This window comes from Theobroma cacao, chromosome 5 (assembly GCF_053813885.1).
Source record: "Theobroma cacao isolate CCN51 chromosome 5, ASM5381388v1, whole genome shotgun sequence".
NCBI classification, from domain to species: Eukaryota; Viridiplantae; Streptophyta; class Magnoliopsida; order Malvales; family Malvaceae; genus Theobroma; species Theobroma cacao.
Window position 1 is genome coordinate 1229761 of NC_142643.1, and position 15852 is coordinate 1245612.

The following is a 15852-nucleotide window of genomic DNA, read 5'->3' on the forward strand; positions in this document are numbered from 1 at the left end:
AAATTGGCACAGAAGATTTCTCATCGTATTTCATTTCTTTGTTTAATTACAAACTGATACTACATATTTACTTCTTAGGGCAGTAAAGGGTCCACATGAAGGGCAATTGAGAAAACGTGCCATTACTTTTTCTTGAACAGAGTAGGTTCCCAGATGGGATAGACAAATGACTTTTTGATTAAAGGAATTAACCATCCTAAACAAGTGAAAAATACAAACAAGTTTTTAGTAAAAGTTCTGCTCCGATGAATGATTGCTTAAAATGCAAAAGATAGTTACTTAGTTTCAGTGACTTTGCTGCAATTACAACAACAGGAATTCCACAGAATTTACAGAATAGGGAAGACTTTATCTTCATTTTCAGTTTCAATGTAATGTATTTTTCCTTGTATCCATAAACAAAAATACCCTCTTTGCTTTTGCATCTTAATCAAGCCAAATACTTCTCCAGTTTCTCTACCTCTTCTGTGCTTCCAATATAAAGTGGTACACGTTGGTGTATCTGTTAGAAGAACACAAACACAGCACACTGATCATTATAATTACCCCACAAGAGAAAGAAATCACAAGACTGGACAGTATGGTTTAATGTTTCTTACCTCAACAGGTTGAATATCAAGGATTCTTTGATGTCCATCAGATCCTTTCCCACCAGCTTGTTCCACAATGAAACTCATTGGTGCACACTCATACAAGAGCCTCAGCTTGCCATTTTTGCTCTTTTTGTCTCTGGGGTAACCATAGATTCCACCATAGAGCAGTGTCCGGTGGAAGTCACCAACCAGGCTTCCGATGTATCTAGCAGAATAAGGCTTGCCACTAGGACCAGGGTCTTTGAGGTCGTCGATGTACTTCTTCAACTTGTCATCCCACAGCTGGTAATTGCCTTCATTGAATGCATAAATTTTTCCAGCTTTTGGGATCTGAATATTCTCTTGAGTTAACACGAATTCACCATACATGGGATCCAAGGTGAATGCAAACACCCCGTTGCCTAAGGTGAGCACAAAGATTATAGAGCTTGAGTACATGCAGTAGCCAGCAGCTAGTAGATTACTCCCTGGTTGGCACACGTTCACAACACATCTTTGTTCAGTCGTATCAAGCTGCAGGTTCCATACATGAAACAATTAGGATATTTTTGCATTTAAGTTTGGAAATTCAATGAAGTAGATATGGACTTACAGTGGAATCATCACTGATATCTGCCAGGCACTCATCGTTGGGGCTGTATATTCCAAAAATGGAACCTGTGGAAACAGCAGCATCAATGTTGGATGATCCATCAAGTGGGTCAAATACCACAATATAGTTTCCAGAGAAACTCTCTTCTACTGCCACTGGCACATCCTCTTCCTCTGATGCTATAATCCCTGTTCTTCCACTTGATCTTAAGCAGTTGGAGAATACCTGTAAATGCATAAGAATCAGTTTCTGTGATGCCTAGTAGCATAAGCATTCTTATTTTCAAATAAGTGTTGCCTACTTCATCCAAGCTTTCTAAGCAAAAGTAGTACCAATTTCAAGAATTCTTCACATAAAAAATTCTGAAAGCCATTGAACTATTCAAGGAATGACAAAATTGTAATGTTTTAATTTCGTTTTAGAGCAAGGGCGCCATCATTCAATTATAAGTTTGAGAATGTCCATGTTGTTTGATTGCAGAACATAACTCATACAAAACTGAACTCATGGTTGATAACAAGACCTCATTTGAAACGACGTCAAGCTTCTTCTGGTCCTCTCCTTGCACGTTGACAGCGCCCTGGACACCAGTCAAGTTGGAAATGCTAGCCCTTTGCACCAAAGAAGCAATCTGCTTACATGCCATTGAAATGCTGGACATCACAATAGTGAGCTCTGCATCAATAACACCCGCTTGTTCCTGCATCAACAGCCAGCTGGTTAGTGCCTGAATTTCAAACCCATTTTTCTTCGTTACTGCATCTGATGCTGTCTCCACGGCCATGCACCTAACCCCACCAGCAACATGCCTTCTCTTGATAGTGTTGCTGGGGCATGACACAAGGGTTTTGGAATCAAAGACGCATAGCTGTATAGGAGAAAGACGAGACAAAGAACGAGAGCTTGATAACAGGAGTTGAGATGAAGCTGTTGCTGCAGCTGCTGCAACCATTATCTTAATGTTTTTTTTATTCGTGTTTCTGCTTTCTTGTTCTTTCTTTTCTTCTCTGTTTCTTCTTCTGGTTGATATTTTTATTCTCTTTCCTTCTTACAGCAGCCGAGCAGTGTCTACTGGGATTGTGTTGTGGACGTTGAAGGTGAGATTGTGAGGTTGCCAAACGACTTCTGTTGATTTGGGACCCACTTATCCTCCTCTGCAGCATCCATTTTGTGATCATGGTTGGTTTGAAGAGTCCAATGCGACCGAGCCTGGGGTGTTTACAATTTACAAATAGCACTCCAATTTGATGGAATATGGGCTGCATATGCTCTGGAATTCTACATCCTGGAAGTCCAACTATTGCAATTCAGTCCAAAACTCTGTTGGGCTAGATGTGGTTAACCCAAAACGAATGTTTTGGGTTTTTTTAAGGTCATTTTGCTGGGATTAATTGATGCAGCTTGTCACGTTACGAATGTTTAACATTACGAGGAAGTATGTAGAACATTAACCATGCAGACAAGAAGTACAACTCCATCTCCGGCATTTACTGATGTCGGGCAAGTTCTTCGTTAAAACATATGATAATGTCTACCAATGATCAATGTTCTTAGGAATTGGAGTTCTCGAGCCTAAAGACATCCGTGGAGACCAAGACAAATAAACATGATTAGTATATTACTACCATTGATAATCAATGCCATCAGTCAAAGATAAAAAAAGGGTATTTAATTAAAAAAAAGAATGAAGATAATTTGAGATGACGTTTGCAAATGCAACATTATTCATAGAATTTCCATTACAGCTTCCAAGATCTGTTCGACTCTTCGTATTTATGTAACAGAGACTCCAAAACTGAGGAACAAATATGAAAACTCTATGCCTTTCAACACATGGCAGCTGCCTCTACACTTCCCAGGAAGACCAATGCTTGTGAACAACTTTCCTTTCACTTTCACGTTTACTGTTTTGTTAACGGAAATTGTGCCGAAATTTGGCAGAAAAGTCAATAAAAAATTATTGGGAACATTCTCATTTGCCTATATTTTCCTCCATTTTCCTTCTTGGTTGGCAGACTTTTCAAGAAAGAGAATGTTTATTACTAATCTTAGGCTTTGAGCCAATAGGGATGAGCTGACTAGCTCGCCAATTAGTTATTCAAAGTTGAAAAAAAGATCTAGAACCCATTAAGGGGGTTGGAACTAGAAAATTCCAGGGGTTGGAGCATGGAAACTTAAGCCTGCAGACAACCAAACACGACTTTAACTAGGTATCAAACAAGGAGAGCACGTAAATCGACTCTAAAACTAAACGAAAAAAGAACAAAATTTAGCATGACCGGTAAACAGCCAAACGCGTCTTTAACTATAAAGGTCAATTCTTAGCTTTGTAGCCAAGTGCCCGAAAGGAAGCCGGTGTTTGCCCTATATATAGAAACTCTAGATGCCCTTTTGGTTTATATAGTTTCACATTTCTTCCTTCTATATATACCAAACCTCCTGGTATCACTCTCCCTCACGAAACAAGACAACCCCCGGCCTCTTTTGTCAATCTCCATCTCGTTCAAAGAAACCTAGAAACTAGTTTGATCATCAATCGTTAACATGGCTTCTTTCAAATTCCCCGTCTTTCTCTTCATTTCCTCTCTTTTCCTCCATGCTTCTCTAGGTACGTCAATGTCAAAATGAAACAAAACAACTTCTATATTTTCATATCAATATTCGTGTTTGTTCACGTTATGTCTGTAACTTTGTTTTGTTTTCCTTTTGTGGCAGCTGAGATTATTTGCGAAGATTTGCCAAAGGATGTGTGTGCGTTTTCCATAGCATCGTCCGGGAAGAGATGCCTGTTGGAAACGGCGGTGGTGAAAGATGGGAACGTAGAGTACCAATGCAGGACGTCGGAGGTGGTCGTGGAGAGAATGGCTGAGTATATCGAGAGCGATGAATGCGTGCGCGCTTGTGGGGTTGATAGAAGCTCCATCGGCATTTCCTCCGATTCCCTTCTCGAGCCACAACTCACCGCCAAGCTCTGCGCTCCCGCTTGCTACCAAAAGTGCCCCAACATTGTTGACCTTTACTTCAATTTGGCAGCCGGTGAAGGTAAGAATCAACACGCTTTTTCATGGTTAGCAAAACAAGAGGGTTAGGAGGGAGGTTCCATTTACAAAATATGGTAGCCTGTCAAGTTAACGTATGTTAGTATTGAAAAGACTGCCCGGCTTGATTTCAAGGGAAAACAGAGGAGGATTTTTATTGAAGTACAAATCCCAGAACTTTTGTTTCTTGAAGATATGAAATCTCCTCTGTTTCTTTGTTTAATCTTTACGTTTTCCACAACCCAATATCCCTGATTAAAGGCTTTAACAATCTCCCCTTTTCATGCATGTTTTTTCTACTTTTTCACGATTCCTTTTTGCTTCCACACGTGATAACTGTCATGATACTTTGCTTCCGGCATCGTACCTTGTGATTCAATCAAAGCATTGTTTGATACCCTGTTTTGGAATAAAGTTAAAATGACGTATAATTCTCCCTTCTGCAGGAGTATTTTTGCCTGATCTTTGCCACGCTCAGCGCACCAACCCTCGGCGTACCATGTTCGAGCTTTTGAGCTCTGGCGCTGCTCCTGGCCCTGTTTCCAGTGAACCAGGATCATTGGTCGGTGAAGCCCCTGCCCCTGCTCCCCTGTGATCAATTTAACTGCTCTGTTTTCAATGGTTTCTTCAGAATTACATTGCTTCGAGATGTAAATGTGATTGAGGAGAATAATCTAAGAGAATTTTAGAGAGAAGAGGAGGGAATTCGGGTTTTGTTTATGTGAGTGGAGTTTGGTGAGTGTGAGTGCTATGGTGTTGCCTTTTTCCTGTTCTTCTCCTCAAAACAAACATATGTGTTCCCATTCATTATAAATTAATACTATTCTCTCTCAATAAATGATAACTCTTTCTATTACAAATTTATTGATTACTTTGCTTATGATGAGGGGATCTTGCTTCTTAAGTCTATGCTTTTTGATTTCATATTTAAATTATTTATTAAGTCATATATAGATAGATTATCACATTTAAATTATTTAATGAAATTTTGTCATGTCATGATAAGATGGAGTGATAGTAGCAATAAGATGAAAAGTCAAAGAGAATTACTCAAAAATAATAAACAATGGTAGCCATTCTCTATCATTACAGCCCATTATTATTGGTGTTGATATAGACCACCAATTTTTTCCATATTAATAGAGGTATTAGTGGAAGAAATGTGGGCTAAATATTGGGAATTTACCATCATGGGTATTTTCCTTTTTCCTTTCTAGGTACTTTTTTTCTCCCTCTGCAATGCCATTTAGGCATTTACTTTTGAATTTTCACTAATTCTTGAGCTAGGTGGGTTAAGATTTGGACCTGAATTCAATAAATGGGTCTCAAAAGGTTGTCTCTTCTACTAAGCCCAACAAGAGTTGAAAGAAATGGCCAGCCTCTAAAGTAAAGATCCTTTTCTCCATTTATACCATCAATCGTGACCCAATTTCACAAAGGACCAACCTTATTATAAAACCCAACCAATGAATAAGATTATTATTATTGTGCTTAATTTGTAAAAAAATCCTTGAACTATATCACATGAACTAATATGACAATTGACGTGACATATGATGTTGTACAACATCAACGGTCAAATAATTACGTTATAAGTCATGTGAATAGAAAATATTAATTGATATTGGATTTAATAAATTTTAATTTTTTATTAGAATTAAGGGTTAAAGGGTTTGTGTTGTTTGTATAATTTGATATAGTTTATAGCCATGTGTTTAAGTAGAGGAAGGAGATCAAAATCAAGAAAAAAAAATGATAGAAGACATTATTGTTGATAGACAAAGTAGATAGTTTGGCTGTCACTAGCAAATTTTAAGGTTTTAACTTCTCAAAATAAAGAAAAAAAAATTACAGAGGACATAATTGTTGGTAGACAAAGGAGATAGCTTGGCTGTATCTAGCAAATTTTAAGGTTATTAATTTATTTGATTAGGGTTTATGGTTGATTCTTGAAGATAAAGAAAATTTCAAACTCCATGATTACCACTTACCAATAAAAAATATAACTTACAAAAGTAATTAAAATAAACAAAAATTCGTGATGTTGTTGTAAACGAATTATTCCTTTTGTTTCTTTTTAATTTTTCGTCTTTTTTTGACTTACAATACTAGAATTGTATAATGAAAGAACCAAAACATCGGGAGAAAAGAACAAGAAGAAAGATCCAATGGAAAGAGGAAAAGGAAATTAAAGGAAACAAGCATGGGAATAATTTTGTACCATATCCATGGAGGTATTTGAGCTAAGTACAATTTGGTTTTGGCCAGAACAGGCTACTGTGTAATGAATATCCTTTATTGGATGTAGAATTCTGTTGGAATGGAACCATGGAAGCAGATCCAAATTCATTTACGAACACAAAACAATTGTGGGTCGGTATTAATTTTGAGAAACTTTCAGCCATGTTTTTTCTGCAACTGAAAACTTCTAGCATTTTGGTAGGTCCGCCGGAGGTGGGGGTAAAGTTGTCGCCGGAGTTGGCCCGTTTTCAACCACGAAAGCAGTGGCCAGGCCCCAACCCAAATGCACGTCCAAGTGACAGTGCATTACCCAGACACCTACATAGGATTAGATTGAAGAGATTTTAGAGTACAAATCAAGAAAAGATTGACTATCTAATTGAATTGGTAATAGGAAATGAACCTGGATTATTGGCTGTGAATCTGATGACAGCCCATCCTCCAACCGGAACGCCAATGGTGTTACGCATTTGTGGGTCGACGAGGTTGAACTTCTTCCTATCCGTGGCAGGGTTGTAGTTCCCGAATCCTTGCGCCAGTACGTGAAAGTTGAAGCCATGGATGTGCATGGGATGATTCTCCACTCCAAGGATAGCTGTATTCTGCAAAATCATCTCCACCGTTGAGTTGAACTTCAGCTTCGTCACCTTGGTTGCCTTTGGAGCAAAGAACAGCCCTGGGTTGTTGCCGACGCTGGTAGCGTTGGTGTAGTCAAATTGAATTGGGGGCTTGGCGGGGAAATCCGTGGTGTAAACCCCGCCCACGTTGGAAAACAGGGCTTGCAGTATAGACACGGTCGTGGGTAGCGCGAAGGATTGGTTGTTCATACTGGCAGAGGGCCTTACTCCATTTGGACCCACACATGTCGTGTTTGCTGGACAGGCTTCGAGCCCCAATCCGATCGTCACAAACATTTTGTGGTCCACCTTTCGTGGGACCTCGACCCAGTTAGGCCCACCCTTCAACCCTGTTAAATTACTGAAAAACTTGTGCGCCGTGGGGGTGTCATTGAACGCCGGAAGGTCCGGCATTACCGGCGTTGCGGACGACGGTGTACCATCATACGTGACGACTCCCCTCGTGGTGGTATCATCAAACGGTACACCATCTGCGCTAGCATATGGTGTAGCTGCCATGAAAAATGACCCAACACGCTGATCCGCGGCCAGCAAAACGTCCACCGTCTGGCCAGGGGCTATAACGACGACGTCCGTGACGTAGGGTTTGGTGTAGGCGGCATCGACAGCGACAACTCTCAGTTTGTGTTTGGCTATCTTGTAGAAGAGCTGGTTGTTGAGTGCCGCGTTGACGATGCGTAAGAGATAGGTCTTCCCTGTCTCCACCTGGAGCTTGTACATATCTGATAGAAAAATCATAACATAAAAAAAAAATACCATCAGAACTTAGATTATTAGACAAATCAAACACTGATTATGACTTACGGTTTTGAGAGCATGGATAGAGATCGCCCGGCCATCCATTAATGGTGTAAGCATCGGAAAGGTTAGGAGCACCCCCAGTAGCAACTGCCTGCTGCTCAACATCAATGACATTAGCATTCCACCACTCACCTACAATCACAAATATTATTTTAAGTTCCATTTATAAATTAATCACATTGTTCGTTAGGATGTGCCTTTAGCACAGTCATCACCTTCTGTCAAAGCAATGAATCAATTAATATTTGTGGAATCAATAAAATTAACGAGTGTTTCATGAGATAAGGATCGGTTGACTATACCTAACAAGATGGGGACTTCCCTATGTGGCTTGGGAAATGGATACGAGCGGCCTGACCTGGGACGAACAACCAGTGCGCCGTAGACAGTGGCTCGTAGCCACGAGACATGAGCATGCCACCAGAATGTTCCTTCTTGACCGGTGATTCTGAACTTGTATGTGTATTTGTTTCCAGGGCGTATGGGACATTGGGTGATCATGTTAGGCCCATCTGCCCAGCAGCTCAGTTTTTGAAACACTCCATGCCTGTTCAGAAATTCGTTTTTCAAGCAAAATACAATTAGCAAGAGTAAAAAGTATATGAACAGTTATATGTTATGTGGGGATAGAGGCGTTGGATATGTCTCACATCTATCGATATTAACATATTGTATCCGTATGAATAATGAAGTGTTTAAAAAGTCTCGGACACAGCACATTAAGATAATATAAAAAATCCGTGGAACATTATCGAAAGAAACAATTAAAACAAAGGAGAATATATAGTTCGGAATATACATAGTGGTTAGAATTGAGCAAATCTATAGTACTATATGAGAGCTGTTGTTATCAAAAAGGAAAGTGAAAACCTCTTTGGAACTAACAAATCAAGAACTGACTTGGCTTGAATGAAGCATACTTTGGAGTCTTAAATTATCATAAAAAATATGGAGTATACAATCATTGCACACTAATACAAGTCAAGAATAACTACTCAAAAATTAATATGAACGAGTTGAAAGCTGATGATAGAAACATGGTAGGCGCGGAAGCTTTATCTTTTTATTTTTTTTTTTTGTTTGAGCAAGGCGTGGAAGCTTTGGTTAAAATCAGTGCTAATAAATTTTTGTTCACATGATGATGATTGAGGACTAACCAGTGAACAGTCAAGTCGTAAGGTGACTTATTGAAGACATGAACAATCAGTGTGTCACCCTCTCGGACACGGATTGCAGGGCCAGGGAGGCTGCCATTGACTGCAGTAATCACCTGACGATTGCACAATCGAGTAACAGTCAAGTTTTGAACCTGCAAACGAAATCAAAAGATCAAAAGTGAGAAAACATTTCTAATTCATCCTGGTATTAATGCAACGACGACAGGGTCTGTCCCTGCATGGAGTTATACGTATTGAAGTTGCGATTAATGAATGATCACAAAGAACAGGTTGGAAATCTGGCAGAGATTAGTACATAGAATGTTTGTTCCACTACTGCAGCTGAGGCTGTTGAAGCAAATAAAAGAGCTACAGCCCATACCAGCAAGGAAACAGGGCGACCCATTTCGAAGAATGGGCGTACAGGGAAAGAAATATACAAGAGAATGGTTTGCAGCCTTGCAGGGAATGCAGTGCAACGAATATTGGAACCCCTTACATATATTTGAGGATCTGGGGTTGTTTCCTTTTTCCCCCCCGAATTTAAAACCCTTTGATTCTGTTTTTTCTGTGACGCAATCAACAGTGAAGGATAAAATTTAATGTACTAAATAAACAGGGGACTCAACATCATTCGATTGAATTGCTTAACAGCATAGGTAAAAGGGGTCGAAAACAATTTTCTACTGACAACTTTGAACAGGCAATGTATTCTGTAGCAGAGGCCTGGTCATGTGACAGGTTCATTTGACTGTCAAAACATACATAAACAAATACAGAACTTATATATTATACATTTTCGGTCCTCTAATGGCTTTCAGGATTTGGTATTTCTTTCCAGGTGACCTAATATCCTTACTGTTCAAACTAAAGGGTCCTTTCCTTTTTCTTCATATTTGTAATTTCATAGGGCTATGTTTAAGGTCTGAAAATGGTTACCTCTTGCTTGAATCAAGTCAACACTCAAGTTAAGAAAGGCCTTCCTCCTCTTCGGTTTTCCTTCAAAGAAAAGTTTCTAATTAACAAAATTTCATGCCAATAATTGGGCTGTTTCCGAATGGATCCATTCAACATATTAATTAATCAACACAACATATAATTCAAAGACATGGAGTATATGTCAAGATTTTGCCAATTTTATACGTTTCTTTCGTCATCTCGAATCTCACCACTTTGGGATTAGAAATCAAATACTGTTTTCAGGTTTTAAATAAATAATTTTCCCTGACTACCTTAATAAGTTTCTAAGGCATTAGTAAATTAATGTACCTTCATGGCTTTAACTTAATCAATATATAAGAATTTTTAGAATTTGAGATATTAAAATAAAAAACCAAAATGTAGAAGGGAAGACCTTATGCTAGCAGGATAGGCATAGACCTTCAATCATGAACATCCAATCAATGGGTTAGCTAAACAGAGTCTCTCAGAGTTAGAAATTTTAACTTATTTTGCAATTTTTTCTCCTTTGTCTATCTATCAATGTTTAATACTCTTAATTAACTTTATAAATATAATTCTTCCTGTCTTTTCACATGTACTTATGTGCCTAGAAAAAGCGCCAAAGATCTGAGTCCTTTTCGTTTGTTCCTTGTTAATTTATAATTAGATTCTAAATGTTTGCTTTTGGGATTGTTTCTATGTACCATATGACTGAGAATGGTTTCCAGAGAGATAGATTTTGTTCTGATCGAATATGGTTTCTTCTATTCTTCCATCCAACGTTTGTCCTGTTGCCTCAGAAAAGGAGCCTCGAAATTTGTACACCAAATGGTAAATTGGAAGCCTTTCTGGCAAATTGCAGTAATTGACTGAATCCTGAAACTTACCTCCATGGGAGAGCGGCTTCAGCTAACGTTGCTTACTTGGATGGATAGGTCGTTGCCAAATGATTCTGTAGATGTTTTGCGTTTGGCACTTGCCATCAATATGTGCTTTCAAATAAGAAGTCCACGCGGCATCTTCATCCACATTCTGACATTCACACCCAACCACAAAAATCAACAAGTTGTCTCAAACCTTTTAATAAAATATTGTTTCGATGCAAGAATTTGTCCGGGTTTGTCAATGGAGAGAGAGCCTCTATGTCTAGCCCAATGCATTTTTTTTTCTGCATACAACTTGATTCTATTAACTACCTTTCGTATTTATGCAACACCAACACATTGCTAAGATTACAGACAATTGATTGCAATTGATCATATGCTAGCTAGAATAGAGTTATCAGGGAGAGATAAGAGAGTTCAATGCTGTTCATGTTCATAGGAATGCTAATTCATTAGACCCATATGTATAAAACTTTTGAAATTGTTTTTAGGAATGCTGTTCATGTTCATAGGGAGCATGGTGTGTTTTGGTCTGTGTTCTTCGTGAGCCAAGGGAAGGGGTTGTCTCCAGGGTGCTTGGGATATTGTGTCATGTTACTTGAGCTCCTTTCCTCTTGTGTTGGGAATATTGTGTAAATTCTATCTTAAGTTGCTGTCTGATCCCATTACAATCATACTGCTTTGATTTTGTTTTTATTATATGCAAGGCAACAAAGAAGGGGGCTTATGGCTCCTCTTATGCAGTCTTATGCCATTACCGTTTCCTAAGATATTTTTTTTTATAAGTCTCCCTTTAATGAAATATTTCATTTGTTTTACATTGGGAAATATATTCTTCCATAATTAACTCTATTTTGAGTTTATTTTGACTTCTTAAAAGTCAGATTTCAATATTCCCACCTTCCTAAATTTACCACAAAACAACATTTCAATTAATTAATTTGAATGATAAATATTATACTAGTATTAATTTGATCAAGCCAGCCAGCTTACAAAATAATAATTTGTTAAATTATTATTGAAGTTGCTATGATGGGGACTCAATACCCACTACTCACTGACTTAGAAAACAATAATGAAAAAAAAAAAAAATATTCACATTTCTTCTTTGAGAAGAGAAAGACAGCAGTTAGTATAAAATTTATACAATATTTAAAGAATTCAAAATATTAAAAAAATCAAAATGAATAAATAAATAAAATATTTATTCAAACTTGATGTATTTTTAATTTTTTTTTTGTTTAGACTAAGGGCAAAACAATTAAACAAAAATAAAAGAAAAGAAAAAGGAGGGAGAGGAGAGGGCAAATATGGAAGAAGGAAGGGGAGATTAGGACAAATTGGGAAAGTTATTTATGAGGCGTATTAGGGTATCGAATTTGCAGTTGGATGTTCATGACAGTAAACTCGAGTTAATATTTATGTAATTGTTATCTAGTTTTTATATATGTGAAATATATTTTTTAAAAAAATTAAAAAAAATAAAGGAGGAAAAGAGATTTAAAAAGAAAAAAGAACAACATGCTAATAACAAAAGAAAAAAACTAAATAAAAAAAAAAGTAGAAAATGATATGTTGAGGACCAATTTTATTACATACGAAAGAATATGAACCTTACAACAATAGAGTTTTGACCTTTGACAAGAATAGGTTAATGAATTTAGACTGGCAATTATTATATCTTGCCTTGAAACAATGAAAATGAAATCCAAACTTACACTAAAAAAGATATTAAAAAAACCCAAATATAGAAGGTATTATCATCAAATTGAACGAACTTTTTTCATTAATCCAACTATTTCTAGCATTGAGGTAGATCAGCCGGTGGTGGAGGCAAGGTTGTGTCCGGAGTTGGTCCGTTCTCAACCACGAAGGCGGTGGCCAGGCCCAATGGCAAGTGCACGTCCAAGTGGCAATGCAGTAACCATACACCTGTTACAGTTGACAAGATTAAGTTTCAATCTTTCAATGCTTGAGCTTTTCAAAGAAGGATCTGTTGAACTATCGCTTTCATCTCCATTGTTAACCTACAACTAGCAATTTAAAGATAACCCATCCACCGCCCTAGAGAAAGGAACTCAAATAGTTGTCTAAACCAGATATGTCAGAATCAGAAAGAAGTCAAAGAGGATCTGGAATTGTTCCCTTTCCCTTTTGACATGGTCTCAAGCTCACATGAACTCTACAATTTGTTGTTACCAGGTTGAAATTATTAAGCAAAAGTTGACAATCTAACGTATGAAATAGTTAAGTAATAGAAAGTTAACCTGGATTATTAGCTCTGAATCTGATGACAGCCCATCCTCCAACTGGCACGCCAATGGTGTTGCGCATCTGTGGGTTGATAAAATTGAGCTTCTTTCTATCCTTGGCGGGGTTATAGTTTCCAAACCCTTGTGCCAATACGTGAAAGTCGAAGCCATGGAGGTGCATGGGGTGATTCTCTACTCCAATGATAGCTGTGTTCTGAAAGATTATCTCCACAGTCGAGTTGAACTTAAGCTTGGTGACCTTGGTTCCTTTTGGAGCAAAGAGCAGCGGCAGGTTGTTGTTGACGCTTGCGTTGGTGTAGTCGAATTGAATCGGGGGCTTGGCAGGGAAATCAGTGGTGTAAACTCCACCGACGTTGAAGAAAAAGGCTTGCAACATAGACAAGCTGGTAGGTAACACGAAGGATTCGTTGTTCATGCTGGCAGAGAGCTTTGTCCCATTGATTGGACCCTGGCAAGTTGTGTTCGCTGGGCAGACATCGACCGCCAACCCAATGGTGACGAACATCTTATAGTCCACCGTACGTGGGACCGGGTCCCAATGAGGTCCACCCATCAATGAGGTGATGTTAGAGTAAAACTTGTGGGCCGTGGGGGTGTCATTGAAAGCCGGAAGGGCTGGCATTAGAGGCGTTGCCGATGATGGTGCATGATCATACACGACGACGCCCCTTGTGGTAGTATTATCAAACTCTAAACCAGCTGCGCTTGCATATGCTCTAGCGGCCATGTAATACGACCCAACCGGCTGATCGGCGGTTAGCAAAACGTCGAGTGTCTGGCCAGGGGCGGCGACCACGACGTCAGTGACGTAAGGCTTGGTGTAGCAGGCGTCAATGGCTACAACTGTCATCTTATGATTGGCTATCTTGTAGAAGAGCTGGTTATTGAGTGCAGCATTGATGATGCGTAACAGATAGGTCTTTCCCTGCTCCACCTTAAGCTTGTACATTTCTGATGCGGAAACCATACAATTAAGCATTAATTAACATATATTAAGAATTAGTTTACGAGAATTGCAGACATTAATTTCACTTACGATTTTGAGAACATGGGTAGAGATCACCAGGCCATCCATTTATTGTGTAAGCATCAGAAATGTTAGGACCAGCACCGGTGGCAAGTGCCTCGTTCTCCACATCAACCACATTCGCGTTCCACCACTCACCTGCAATGTCATTATTTTTCGTCAATGGGTTTTTGAATAGGCTTTATATTTTATGCATTAATAATATAGAGCTTCTATTAAGATGAGTGGTTAAGCTTTTAACAACCTAATAAGATGGGAACTTCCTTGTATGGCTTAGGGAAAGGGTAAGAGTGGCCGGCTCTGGGGCGGATGATGAGTGCACCGTAGACGGTGGCACGAAGCCACGAGACATGAGCATGCCACCAGAGGGTTCCCTCCTGCTTACTGATTTTGAATTTGTAGGTGTATTTACTTCCGGGGAGAATTGGACATTGAGTGACCATGCTAGGTCCATCTGCCCAGGCACTCAGGATCTGAAACACTCCATGCCTGCTCAACCAATCATTAAGCCCAGCAAACACAACCGTTAGCCATTGAAATTGCAAATTTAAAACAGAAGGTTATGAATTAATTGTAATATATCTAAGTAGTCGTTGGAGTTGATCAATTCTTTATTAATTAACATGGATGGCATGGGATTTTATATACGTGTACGCCAAATATATATACTCGACTTCTTCGTGGCTATATAACGAGAATTTTTTTTTTTTGAAGAATAAGTCAATAACAATTACACAAATGAACAAGCAAGGTGAGGATAGATCACAGCTAACGACTAGCAGGAAAGACGAAGATTTTAATTTGTTAAATGCTTAATGTTTCTTTGTCAAAGTCAAATTTCATGGGGATTTATTTACCAGTGAATAGTCATGTTGTAAGGTGACTTGTTAAAGACATGAACAACGAGTGTGTCACCCTCTCGGACGCGGATTGTTGGGCCGGGGAGGCTACCATTTACTGCATTAATCACTTGCCGGTTGCACAGCCTATTGACGGTCAAATTTTGCACCTGCAACGAATTAAAATAATGAATTATGTTAGGAGCATATCTATGTAGAATAAAGAAGAAGAGGGTAGATATCATTCACGCAATGTTTGAATTTTACAGGTTGCTGCTATAGTTGAGCAATAAAACCGCCATTTAATGACTGAATTATGTAGCTAATTAAGGTGGCTAATCGAAATGGTTTCAAAGCTAATCAAAGAGTGTAGATCTCATTGAAAGAATGTAAAGGATATTTATAACGTGCATGGTGTTACTGGCAAGACAATGAATGCAATGACAGGTTTGCCACTAAGAGTAAGAGGATCATAAGGCTCTAAAACCCTTTTCTTTGTTCATGGACTTGCTTGAGTTGTAATGCAAAAAATCTGACCCCCTCTGGAATGTAAAGGAGAGGTTAATTTAATCGATGAAAAGAAATGAAAACAGGAATATTGCTAAAGCTCTGTAAGTAGATTACGTAGAATGTGTGCTCCACAATTTTTGAGGCCGAAGCTGTCGACGCAGCCAGAAGAAGCAAGGCGCAAGCAAACAAGAAAACAGGGCGGCCCATTTCGAAAGGACTCGAGCCAAGAAAGAAGAGAAGAGAAGAGAAAGAGAGAGGGAGATAGATAGATATCAGAATGCTTTGCAGGGAATGAGAGCTCGTATTTATATTAGAAT

General features: G+C 38.7%; 4 protein-coding genes across 4 annotated transcripts; 1 reads left to right on the plus strand and 3 right to left on the minus strand.

The window, feature by feature from the left end:
* Nucleotides 1–328: 328 nt before the first annotated feature.
* Nucleotides 329–2296, minus strand: LOC18597627 (fructose-1,6-bisphosphatase, chloroplastic-like). Its single transcript, XM_007026769.3, has 4 exons — nt 1709–2296; nt 1186–1410; nt 600–1106; nt 329–502 (listed from the first exon to the last, which is right to left on the minus strand). The coding sequence occupies exons 1-4, from the start codon at nt 2135–2137 to the stop codon at nt 431–433; spliced, it is 1233 nt and encodes a 410-aa protein (XP_007026831.1). The 5' UTR covers nt 2138–2296; the 3' UTR covers nt 329–430.
* A 1283-nt stretch (nt 2297–3579) lies between these two features.
* Nucleotides 3580–5083, plus strand: LOC18597628 (PAR1 protein). Its single transcript, XM_007026770.3, has 3 exons — nt 3580–3793; nt 3901–4227; nt 4670–5083. Exons 1-3 carry the CDS (start codon nt 3730–3732, stop codon nt 4816–4818), a joined length of 540 nt encoding a protein of 179 aa, XP_007026832.3. The 5' UTR covers nt 3580–3729; the 3' UTR covers nt 4819–5083.
* A 1184-nt stretch (nt 5084–6267) lies between these two features.
* LOC108661869 (laccase-7-like) lies at nt 6268–9554 on the minus strand. The gene is made up of 6 exons (XM_018120729.2): nt 9377–9554; nt 9061–9212; nt 8206–8450; nt 7907–8035; nt 6868–7824; nt 6268–6782 (listed from the first exon to the last, which is right to left on the minus strand). Exons 1-6 carry the CDS (start codon nt 9464–9466, stop codon nt 6652–6654), a joined length of 1704 nt encoding a protein of 567 aa, XP_017976218.2. The 5' UTR covers nt 9467–9554; the 3' UTR covers nt 6268–6651.
* Nucleotides 9555–12447: 2893 nt separating this feature from the next.
* Nucleotides 12448–15812, minus strand: LOC18597630 (laccase-7-like). Its single transcript, XM_018122350.2, has 6 exons — nt 15650–15812; nt 15044–15195; nt 14431–14675; nt 14196–14324; nt 13154–14110; nt 12448–12818 (listed from the first exon to the last, which is right to left on the minus strand). Exons 1-6 carry the CDS (start codon nt 15740–15742, stop codon nt 12688–12690), a joined length of 1707 nt encoding a protein of 568 aa, XP_017977839.2. The 5' UTR covers nt 15743–15812; the 3' UTR covers nt 12448–12687.
* Nucleotides 15813–15852: the final 40 nt, after the last annotated feature.

Excerpts from the sequence above, each read along its gene's own strand:
- LOC18597627 (XM_007026769.3), bottom strand. The coding sequence starts at position 2,137 with ATGGTTGCAGCAGCTGCAGCAACAGCTTCATCTCAACTCCTGTTATCA. Across the intron at positions 1,411-1,708 it reads TTGACGTCGTTTCAAATGAG|GTATTCTCCAACTGCTTAAG; the intron begins GTCTTGTTATCA and ends ATGCATTTACAG. Across the intron at positions 503-599 it reads TTGATATTCAACCTGTTGAG|ATACACCAACGTGTACCACT; the intron begins GTAAGAAACATT and ends TTCTTCTAACAG.
- LOC18597628 (XM_007026770.3), top strand. The coding sequence starts at position 3,730 with ATGGCTTCTTTCAAATTCCCCGTCTTTCTCTTCATTTCCTCTCTTTTC. Across the intron at positions 3,794-3,900 it reads TTTCCTCCATGCTTCTCTAG|CTGAGATTATTTGCGAAGAT; the intron begins GTACGTCAATGT and ends CTTTTGTGGCAG. Across the intron at positions 4,228-4,669 it reads CAATTTGGCAGCCGGTGAAG|GAGTATTTTTGCCTGATCTT; the intron begins GTAAGAATCAAC and ends TCCCTTCTGCAG.
- LOC108661869 (XM_018120729.2), bottom strand. The coding sequence starts at position 9,466 with ATGGGTCGCCCTGTTTCCTTGCTGGTATGGGCTGTAGCTCTTTTATTT. Across the intron at positions 8,036-8,205 it reads GGAAGTCCCCATCTTGTTAG|GTGAGTGGTGGAATGCTAAT; the intron begins GTATAGTCAACC and ends TTGTGATTGTAG. Across the intron at positions 7,825-7,906 it reads CTATCCATGCTCTCAAAACC|ATATGTACAAGCTCCAGGTG; the intron begins GTAAGTCATAAT and ends TTTTTCTATCAG.
- LOC18597630 (XM_018122350.2), bottom strand. The coding sequence starts at position 15,742 with ATGGGCCGCCCTGTTTTCTTGTTTGCTTGCGCCTTGCTTCTTCTGGCT. Across the intron at positions 14,676-15,043 it reads TACAACATGACTATTCACTG|GCATGGAGTGTTTCAGATCC; the intron begins GTAAATAAATCC and ends TTGGTTGAGCAG. Across the intron at positions 14,111-14,195 it reads CTACCCATGTTCTCAAAATC|AAATGTACAAGCTTAAGGTG; the intron begins GTAAGTGAAATT and ends TTTCCGCATCAG.